The sequence below is a fragment of the Phocoena phocoena genome, chromosome 4, assembly GCF_963924675.1.
Source record: "Phocoena phocoena chromosome 4, mPhoPho1.1, whole genome shotgun sequence".
NCBI lineage: Eukaryota > Metazoa > Chordata > Mammalia > Artiodactyla > Phocoenidae > Phocoena > Phocoena phocoena.
Genome location: NC_089222.1, coordinates 21,585,662 through 21,597,268, shown reverse-complemented (window position 1 = coordinate 21,597,268; position 11,607 = coordinate 21,585,662). Strand labels below are relative to the sequence as shown.

Here is an 11,607-nt window from a genome sequence, read left to right as displayed (position 1 = left end):
TCTAATTTGTCTCCTGGGTGAAAAGAATTTCAAGAACCATGTGGGTGGGGTTGGGAAGGAGTGACTGGTGATGGGATAAAGGCTTTTCATAGCCTCATGGAAAATCTTAGAAGACATTAGACATAAGCTACTTCTAAAAGTAAGCAAGCAGTTGATGAGATTGTATTTTGGATATTTTCCCAAGAATAAAAGTAATAAAGGCCACTGGGCCGCACACGGGCACCCAAGGAGTATTATGATACACTTTCGTTTAAAAAAAAAAAACAAAACTCTCCCGCTACTGCATTGCACTAACGCTGATCCGATCCTATCTCTGGCAGAAGGCGGGGCTTACACTGAGACTTCCCGGCAGCCGCAGGTCACATGACATCCCATGTTGTTAACCACCCAGCTCGCACAGGGGTCAGCGTGAAGAGCTGAAGATTCCAACGCCCAAGGCCCAACCCAGCTGCAGACGCAGCTCCGCTAGAAACCTGGACTGCGGTACTCTCGGGAGGTGACCCCAGAGCTCCGAATACTCGACCCGCATCGCGCTGTCCTGCGCCCCATCCGGCCCGTCCCGGCTTGCCTCACCTGTCATCGAGACCCGTCACAGCGTGCAGGACCGAGCGCCTCCTCGCCCTCTGCCAGGCTCTGGGACCGCCGCCCGCAGGTCCGTCGGTCAAGGTGATGGGCAGCCAGCCCCGCAGCCCCATCTCCTACCCTGCAGACTGGTGCGGGCCGCAGCCCGGAGGACCTGGCCCTGGTAAGCGCCATCGAACGGAGGAACCCGAAGCTGAGGCGGTGCCCAGACTGGACAACGTGCCTGAGCCCCTGGCCAAGGGCGCGCTAACCTCCATGGTGGTCCTGCCCGCCGGCTGTGGCCTGCACCTGCCCCTGGACCACGTCGACGTGCTGCTGGAGCCCAAGCCCACGTCCGTGCTGCAAGTGTCTCTCGGAGATCACATCCTCATGCTGGTCCCCGAGGCCCTCCTGGGCTCGGGTGTGGAAGGCCCGTGGGTACAGGGCCTGGAACGGGCCGCTTTCCTGAGCGCTCCAGGGGAGTACATGGCCCTGGAGCCGGGATTCTTCTGCGCAGCTGTCCCAGAGATCGCCTCCTTGAAGAGGCCAACAAGGAGGACACGGACGCCGAGCTCCTGCCGCCTGGGATGGATGCTGAAGCCAGCTACGTCACAGGGCTCCGCAGCCCCGCAGCAAGGGTGTCAGGCCCCAGCGCGCAGGACTTCCTCCCAGAGCTCTGGCCTCGGGCGCCCAACCCCAGTCCAGAGAGAGGCTCTCCTCACCACGACGACAACCTGTACTTGCACCTTCCGGAGCCCTTCCCCGACCCACCACTCCAACCTCTACCTCCCTCTCCTTGTCCGGGTCCTACGAGCGCCCCCGACGCCCTCTCATGGTCCTCTGCTCAAGGGCGGAAAATGCCTGATCCCGGAATGAACTGCCTCCCACAATTCCTTGCACCCAGCTTCCGGCACTTAGTGATCTACCCAGACTCACTTTGAGCCCATGCCACCGCTCAGAGATGCAGCATCTTCATTCATGGACAGTGGGCAGCTGCGCTTTTTATTTTGGTTTTGTTAGTTTTTGGGTTTTGTTGTGGTTTTTTTTTTTAAGCAAAATGCCTTGATCGATAGCAGCAAAAAGATTTTTTTACAAAAGTAGATTCTGGTAAGGACTTTTCACAAGGGTAGACCACATATGGCCAACCATGGATGTTTAGATCCCTTGCATGAGCTGTTTCTTCCACCTCTGTCACCTTCAGCCAACTCCATTTTTCTTGTTTCACCGCTACTCTTGCCTCAAACTCACCTCAATTTTTTTCCAGTTTATCCCCCTTTTCCATCACCTTCCCATGCATCTCTTCTTTCTCTCCATTCCAGGTTTTTTCCTTCCTTTTGTAATTGTAGTTTTACCTGTATGACCTCCGCAGTGTCCTCTGAAATGCTTCTGATTTTTTTTCAGCATGCACAATATTTATTAAGAAGAGCCTTGTGAAAGAGAAGCAAAGTAAACAGTAGTGGTCAGAGAGAGAAGACAAGGTACAGGAGGTTGAGCGACAGCCTCAGCCAACCTCACTGGGAGCTCTGGAGTTAGAATGGCTGGTCAGAGCTGTCCCAGGTTAGGTTGAAATAGCCCAATTCCCTCATCCATCAGTCTTTCGGTGTGAGAAACCAGAGAAGGGCCATGGCTCTGGGCAAGGCAGCTTTCCTCACTGGAGACAGTTTATAAAGGGGATAATAGCTGAAGCCAGTTATGGAAACAACTCTCACTGAAGAAGATTCTGGTTGGTGCATCACACTGTCCACCACAAGATACTGGTTCTTTTTATCTTGATATTCATCTCCATTTATTCTGGTCTTTAACTAGCAGTAAAGAAATTATAATTTTCTTCATATAGGTCTTGAATATTTAAATGAAGTCTGATCACCGACTTTCATTTTTCCTTTCTTCTTGCTTTCCTAACACTTTTCCCCGGAGCTGGTCAGTCAAGATAAATGCACATTGAATAAATAAATGAATAAATGGCACAAATGTAATACACTGGACTTTTTGGAAATATTTCTAAAAATACAACGAAAAAATGAGTGAAAGCAATATTTAATGGAAGGAGGAAAGGGGAAGCTATGATTTTTTTCCTTAAAGAAACAGTTTGTACAATGCCATATTCCCCTGTACTTTAACAATCAAATGGCTAATTTTTAATTTCATGGCAGTCTAGGCTTTGCCTTGATTTCCCCATGGGGGTGATAAGAAGAACTGCTACACGCGAGGACACACTCAGCTTCACATCATGGACATTCCAGCTTGTGGAATCTTACTTGCCCAACCAGGAATCAAACCCAGGCCCTCAGCAGTGCAGAGTCCTAATCACTGGACCACCAGGGAATTCCCTGGTCTAATTTATTACTGAGCCTTTTTTCATGCTCATGAGCCCATCACCCAGACTTGGCAGCTGTTACTTCTTAGTACTATTTCTTTAAAGTCTTTTTTACTGTAAAGAAATTATTAAAGATAATGTAGTCATATCCTTTGATCCCCATTTCCTGCTGCCCATTCCCAGAGGATTCTCATAACATCATGAATTTGGGGGTTATCATTCTAGTCAATACATGAATGCTACATGTATGGAGATATAAATAATCAATGTTTATGTTGCTTTGTGAACAATTAAATTTTTATAACTGGCGTTATATTCTTCAGTTCACATTTTTCCTCAGTTATTTTTGAAATCATCACTTATAGATATATATATGGTTCATTTCTCCTAAAGGTTTTTGTTTCCATCATATGAATATACCATATTTTATTTGTTAATTTATTAATGGATATTTGCGTAGTTTTTAGTATTACAAACAAAACTGCAGTGAATATCCTCACACTTGTCATCTTATGCAACTGAGGAAGAGTTCCTCTAGGAAGTATACTTAGAAGTTGTATTGACGGGTGGCATAATATATACATTTACAGTTTTCTTCATAGTGCCAATTGTTCTCTTGGGTGGTTGCAACAGTTTAAACAGCCTCTAGCAGTCTTTCACCAAACTTTAAACTGTTTGCCAGTGGTATCTCATTTTTTAAATTTGCAATTTCCTAGCTACTGGTAAGACAGTGCAATTTTTCACATGTAATGAGAATAATATTTTTTAAAGCAATTTCATTTGTATTTTCTCTTTTTTAACTGAAGTATAGTTGATTTACAATGCTGTGTTAATTTCTGCTGTACAGCAAAGTGATTCAATTATACATATATAGAGACTTCCCTGCTGGCACAGTGGTTAAGACTCCACGCTCCCAATGCAGGGGGCCCAGGTTCGATCCCTCGTCAGGGAACCAGATCCCACATGCATGCCACAACTAAGGAACCCATGTGCTGCAACTAAGGAGCCCACCTGCGGCAACTAAGACCCGGCGCAACCAAATAAATAATTTTTCTTAACTATACATATATATACCTTCTTTTTTTAATATTCTTTTCCATTATGGTTTATCATAGGATCTTGAATATAGTTCTCTGTGCTTTACAGTAGGACCTGTTGTTTATCCATTCTATATATAGAAGCTTACATCTGCTAACCCCAACCTCCCACTCCATCCCTCCCCCAACCCCTTCCCCCTTGGCAACCACGAGTCTGTTCTGTATGTCTGTGATTCTGTTTCTGTTTCACACTTAGGTTCATTTGTGTCATGTTTTAGATTCCTCATATAAGTGATATATGATATTTGTCTTTCTCTTTCTGACTTCACTTAGTAGATAATCTCTAGTTGCATCCATGTTGCTGCAAATGGCATTATTTCATTCCTTTTTATGGCTGAGTAATATTCCATTATATATATGTACCACATCTTCTTTATCCATTCATCAGATATATTTTCATACATTGTAAGTCTTACTGTCTTTCAACTTATCACCCATCAAGTCTGATGGCTTTAATCTTTTCGGCGGGGAGGACAGATACAACCCAGATTAAAGAGGTTAGCTTTCAGCCTGGAGTTATTAGGCAAGTGTCATGAGAATCAATTTTTCTCCAGACAGAAAAGTTACATTTAATTTCTTAAGCAACCTTTAAATATCAACAGCAATGTTTGGAAGACTGAACATAGAATTTTAATAGAAATCATCATGCAGAGAGGACTGAGGAGTCCTAACTGGATGAGAATGGAAAGAGGAAAAGGCCACTCTTACCCAAGAGTAGGATGTGGAAAATAAAAGAGGGACAGAATAGAGAATGTAAGCATTCATCACTCACATGTATCATGACTTTCAGCTTCTATGAGTAAAAATCCTTAGCATTAGCTGAAGCAAAGGCCAAGAAAAGGCAGGTTTTTTCCTTGCTTCCCATTTAAGAATCTGGGAAAAATAAGATGGAGGATGGTACTCAGATTGGCTAATCGCCACTACCATGTTCCCAGCCACCATCCTAAGGAGAAACAAGGAAAGGAGGAGAGAATCCAAATGGGAAACATTTACAAAAAGGTGCCTGTGTTATCTGAAGATGAATGAGAACCAAAAATGTCTGAGATTCACTTATCTGGAAAGTTTACAGTGTACCTATTCCCCAACCCCCAACTCCAAATCCCCCATACCAATGGGGTGGAGGCTCAGGAGGAAGATGAAGTCAATTATATAAATGAAGAAGTTATACTTCCTTTATACAACTGAGTAGAAATCGGTTCATTGATATATTCATGTCTGCTTATTGTCAGTTTATATCCTTAACTCTTTTTTTCTATTAGACCTATGAGACTATTCTTTATTCATTTGAAAATTTTTATATATTCAAGCTACTAATCCTTTATGTTTTATAGCTTATAAATACTTTCTTCCAGTGTGCTGCTTGTTTTTTAACTTGTCTAATTGTACATGCCCTTATAATTCTCATACGGTGAAATTTCAGTCTTTTATGGTCTCTACTTTTTGGGTCAGTTTTAAAAATGTTTCCCAAGAAAGCTCAAAAAGATATTTCCTACACTCTCTGCTAATGGTTTAAATTTTTTTCCAATTTAGATACCTAATTTCTTAGGACTTCATTTTTGTATATATTTTGAAGTAGGGATGAAATTTTTTCATATCGAAAGACATTGCTGGGACTTCCCTGGTAGTCCAGTGGTAAAGAATCTGCCTTCCAATGCAGCAGACGCAGGTTCGATCCCTGGTCAGGGAACTAAGATCCCACATGCCACGGGGCAACTAAGCCCGTGTGCTGCAACTAGAAAGAAGTCCCTATACCACAACTAGTGAGAAGCCCACGTGCCCCATCGAAAAGATCCAGCATGCCACAACAAAGATCCAGCATGCCACAACTAAGACCCGATACAGCCAGAAATAAAATAAATAAATATTAAAAATTTTTAAAAGATAATAAAAGCTGCTGTAATTGAAACAGTCATTCTTTAAAAAATAAATAAATAAAATAAAGATTCAATGCAATCTCTATCAAAATTCCAATGTCAACTTTCACAGAACAAGAACAAATAATTCTAAAATTTGTATGGAAATACAAAAGAAACTGGAAAGCTAAAACAATCTTGAAAAAGAAGAACACAGCTAGAAGTATGCTCCCTGATTTCAAACTATACTGCAAAGCAAACAGAAATCAAGACACTGTGGTACTAGCAAAAAACAGACGTGTAGATCAATAGAACAGAATAGGGAGCCCAGAAATGAATCCACACTTATACCGTCAGTTAATATACAATGAGGAAAAGACAGCCTCTTCAATAAATAGTGTTGAAGAAACAGGACAGCTACAGATTCAAACTGGACTACTTTCTCACACCATATACAATAATAAACTCAAAATTGATTAAAGACTTAGATGTAAGACCTGCCTGAAATCATAAAACTCCTGGAAGAAAACATAGGCAGTTTGCTCTTTGACATCATTCTTAGCAATATTTTTTGAATCTGTCTCCTCAGGCAAGGAAAACAAAAGCAAAAATAAGCAAATGTGACCGAATCAAACTAAAAAGCTTGTGCACAGCAAAGGAAACCATATACAAAATGATAACACAACCTACAGAGTGGGGGAAAATATTTGCAAGTCATGTATCTGATAAGGGGCTAATATCCAAAATATATAAAGAACTCATACAACCCAATAGCAAAAGATTGTTTTCAATTAAAAAATGAGCAGAGGGGCTTCCCTGGTGGCATAGTGGTTGAGAGTCCGCCTGCCGATGCAGGGGACACAGGTTCGTGCCCCGGTCCAGGAGGATCCCACATGCCATGGAGCGGCTGGGTCCGTGAGCCATGGCCACTGGGCCTGCGCGTCCGGAGCCTGTGCTCTCCAACGGGAGAGGCCACAACAGTGAGAGGCCTGCGTACCACAGGAAAAAAAAATGAGCAGAGGATCTGAAAAGACATTTTTGCAAAGAAGGCACACAGACGGCCAACAGGTGTGTGAAAAGGTGTTCAACATAAACTAGACATCAGGGAAATGCAAATCAAAACCACACACATCTGTCAGAATGGCTATAATCAGAAAGACAACAAATAACAATTGTTGGTGAAGATGTGGAGTAAAGAGAACCTTCTTGCATGGTGGGAATGTAAATTGGTGCAGCCGGTGTGGAAAACAGTATGGGGTTCCTCAAAAACTTAAAAACAGAACTATCATATGATCCAGCAATTCCACTTCTGGGTATTTATCCAAAGGAAATAAAAACATTAACTCAAAAAGATATATGCACCCCATGTTCATTGCAACGTTATTCAGAATAGGCAAAATATTACAACCTTAATGTCTGTCAATAATGAATGGATAGTGCAAGAGGGTTCCCTTTTCTCCACACCCTCTCCAGCATTTATTGTTTCTAGATTTTTTGATGATGGCCATTCTGACTGGTGTGAGATGATATCTCATTATAGTTTTGATTTGCATTTCTCTAATGATTAATGATGTTGAGCATTCTTTCATGGGTTTGTTGGCAATCTGTATATCTTCTTTGGAGAAATGTCTATTTAGGTCTTCTGCCCATTTTTGGATTGGGTTGTTTGTTTTTTTGTTATTGAGCTGCATGAGCTGCTTGTAAATTTTGGAGATTAATCGTTTGTCAGTTGCTTCATTTGCAAATATTTTCTCCCATTCTGAGGGTTGTCTTTTGGTCTGCTTTATGATTTCCTTTGCTGTGCAAAAGCTTTTAAGTTTCATTAGGTCCCAATTGTTTATTTTTGTTTTTATTTCCATTTCTCTAGGAGGTGGGTCAAAAAGGATCCTGCTGTGATTTATGTCATACAGTGTTCTGCCTATGTTTTCCTCTAAGAGTTTGATAGTGTCTGGCCTTATATTTAGGTCTTTAATCCATTTTGAGTTTATTTTTGTGTATGGTGTTAGGGAGTGTTCTAATTTCATACTTTTACATGTATCTGTCCAGTTTTCCCCGCACCACTTATTGAAGAGGATGTCTTTTCTCCACTGTATGTATATTCTTGCCTCCTTTATCAAAGATAAGGTGACCATATGTACATGGGTTTATCTCTGGGCTTTAGTGGCAATGTAAACTGATACAGCCACTATGGAGAACAGTATGGAGGTTCCTTAAAAAACTGAAAATAAAACTACCATATGACCCAGCAATCCCACTACTGGACAAATACCCTGAGAAAACCATAATTCAAAAAGAATCATGTACCAAAATGTTCATTGCAGCTCTATTTACAATAGCCAGGACATGGAAGCAACCTAAGTGTCCATCATTGGATGAATGGATAAAGAAGATGTGGCACATATATACAATGGAATATTACTCAGCCATAAAAAGAAACGAAATTGAGATATCTGTAGTGAGGTGGATGGACCTAGAGTCTGTCATACAGAGTGAAGTAAGTCAGAAAGAGAAAAACAAATACCATATGCTAACACATATATATGGAATCTAAGGAAAAAAATGTTATGAAGAACCTAGGGGTAAGACGGGAATAAAGACACAGACCTACTAGAGAATGGACTTGAGGATATGGGGAGGGGGAAGGGTAAGCTGTGACAAAGTGAGAGAGTGACATGGACATATATACACTACCAAACATAAAATAGATAGCTAGTGGGAAGCAGCCACATAGCACAGGGAGCTCAGCTCAATGGTTTGTGACCACCTAGAGGGGTGGGATAGGGAGGGTGGGAGGGAGGGAGATGCAAGAGGGAAGAGATATGGGAACATATGTATATGTATAACTGATTCACTTTGTTACAAAGCAGAAACTAACACACCATTGTAAAGCAATTATACTCCAATAAAGATGTTTTTAAAAAAGGTAAAAATTCAAAAAAAATAAGGAATGGATAAATAAAATGTGATATAATGACGCAAACAGATGGAAGGATATACCATGTTTTGGATTGGAAGAATCAATGTTGTCAAGATGACTATACCACAGAAAACAATCTACAGTCAATGCAATCTCTATCAAATTACCAATGGCATTTTTCACAGAACTAGAACAAAAAAAGTTTTAATTTGTATGGAAACACAAAAGACCCCAAATAGCCAAGGCAATCTGGAGAAAGAAAAATGAAGCTGGAGGAATCACACTACCTGACTTCAGACTACATTACAAAGCTACAGTAATCAAAACAGTATGGTACTGGCACAAAAACAGAAATATAAATCAATGGAGCAGGATAGAAAGCCCAGAAATAAACCTATGCATCTATGGTCAACTAGTCTATGACAAAGGAGGCAAGAACATACAATGGAGAAAAGAGCCTCTTCAACAAGTGGTGCTGGGAAAACTGAACAGTACATGCAAAAGAATGAAATTAGAACACTGTCTAACACCATGCACAAAAACTCAAAATGGATTAAAGACCTAAATGTAAAACTAGATACTATAAAATTCCTAGAAGAAAACATAGGCAGAACACTCTTTGACATAAATCATAGTAATATCTTTTTGGATCCGTCTCCTAGAGTAATAGAAATAAGAACAAAAATAAACAAATGGGACCTAATTAAACTTAAAAGCTTTTGCACAGCAAAGGAAACCATAAACAAAATGATAAGAGAACCTACAGAATGGGAGAAAATATTTGCAAATGAAGCGACCAACAAGGGGTTAATCTCCAAAATATACAAACAGCTCAACATCAAAAAACAAACAGCCCAATCAAAAAATGGGCAGCAGGAGTCCACCCAAACAGTGGTGTAGAGGTGACGGGACGCCTGGATTCCTCAGTTTCCTTCCTTTTCCATTCCTGGGCTGGAGGAAATACCTGAACATATGGAATCCCAATGCCGGGCAGCCAGGGCCATATCCACACACCCCCAACGTCGGGTACCCTGGAGGTTGCAATCCTGCCCATCCACCACCTGCCACCCCTACCTTTCCTCCAGGCCCCTTTCCCACTCCCCCAGGAGCACCCCAGGGGAATCCAGCCTTTCCCCCTGGTGGGCCCTGTCATCCTGTGCCACAACCAGGGTATCCAGGATGCCAACCCTCAGGTCCCTATCCCCCTCCATACCCACCATCTGCCCCTGGTATGTGTCCTGTGAATACATTGGCTCCTGGCATGGTTGGACCAGGAATGGTGATTGACAAGAAGATGCAAAAGAAAATGAAAAAAGCTCATAAAAAGAAGCAGAAACACCACACACATGGCAAGTATTCGTCCTCCTCCTCCTGCTCTTCCAGCAGTGACTCTGACTGAATACAAGGCCTGGACCCTTCCCTCAAGTCTCTCCAGTTCTGCTCTCCCATCAAGCTTCAGATGCCATCTTGTACTGGGGGAAATTAGCCCTTGTGTCCCTCCCCCCACCACCCCTGCAATCTAAGCCTCACTCTGCTGTGAAAAGAATTGCCATGGGCTAGCAAAGGCCGTCCTCCCACTGCTTGGATAGAACTTTTAGCTGGTGAATTTTGCAGGAGAACTATTTTTTGAAGATGGTGAGATTTGAGCTAAATGCTGAAGACAAGTCTAAGATCTGTAAAATGTGATTTTTTTACTTTCTTTTGTAATACTCATGATTGGGGAGATGCTGTGTAAATTTAATTATGGAAAGGAGAAGACAACCTGTACCTTTCTTGTAATTGTGGCATGCATGGGTGATTTAGTGGCAAATAAACATTTCCCAGCAGGCCTTTTATTGATTGCACTCACTGCAAGGCTGCTGGGAAGTGGAGTCCATTTGTCTGATGAGCTCTGACTGCCATTTTGGAAACTGATCTCTACCCCTTAGCTCAGTATGCTATCTCAGGTTCTCCTCTCACTCTCCAACTCTCAGTCCAAATAAACCTGTTTCTCCTGGTCTCTGTTCAAAAAAAAAAAGGGCAGCAGATCTAAATACACACTTCTCAGGGCTTCCCTGGTGGCGCAGTGGTTGAGAGTCCACCTGCCGATGCAGGGGACACGGGTTCATGCCCCGGTCCAGGAAGATCCCACATGCCGTGGAGTGGCTGGGCCCGTGAGCCATGGCCACTGAGCCTGCGCGTCCGGAGCCTGTGCTCTCCAACGGGAGAGGCCACAACAGTGAGAGGCTTGCGTACCGCAAAAAAAAAAAAAAAAAAAAAAAAAAGCTAAATACACACTTCTCCACAAAAGACATACAGATGGCCAAAGGCACACGAAGAGATGCTCAACATCACTAATTATTAGAGAAATGCAAATGAAAACTACGAGGTGTCACCTCACACCAGTCAGAATGGCCATCATCAAAAAGTTTACAAATAATAAATGCTGGCGAGAGCATGGAGAAAAAGGAACCCTTCTACACTGTTGGTGAGAATGTAAAATGGTACAGCCACCATGGAGAAAAGTATGGAGGTTCCTTTAAAAACTAAAAATAGAGCTACCATATGCTCCTGCAATCCCACTCCTGGGCATATATCCAGAGAAAACCATAATTCGAAAAAATACATGCACCCCAATGTTCATAGCAGCGCTATTTACAAAAGCGAAGACATAGATGCAACCTAAATGTCCATCAACAGATGAATGGATAAGGAAGATGTGGTACCTGTATACAATGGAATATTACTCAGCCAACAAAAAGAATGAAATAATGCCATTTGTAGCAACACAGATTATCATACTAAGTGAAGTAAGCCAGACAAAGACAAATATCATATGATATCGCTTATATGTGGAATCTAAAAAAAATGATACATTGGGAA

At 42.0% G+C, this 11,607-nt stretch overlaps 1 protein-coding gene and 1 pseudogene across 1 annotated transcript; both read left to right on the top strand.

The window, feature by feature from the left end:
- Positions 1 to 669: 669 nt before the first annotated feature.
- Positions 670 to 1,437, top strand: LOC136121921 (proline-rich protein 23A-like). Its single transcript, XM_065875789.1, has one exon. The coding sequence runs from the start codon at positions 670 to 672 to the stop codon at positions 1,435 to 1,437; it is 768 nt and encodes a 255-aa protein (XP_065731861.1).
- Positions 1,438 to 9,610: 8,173 nt separating this feature from the next.
- Positions 9,611 to 10,144, top strand: LOC136121920 (proline-rich protein 13 pseudogene; annotated as a pseudogene).
- The last annotated feature ends 1,463 nt before the right edge of the window (positions 10,145 to 11,607 follow it).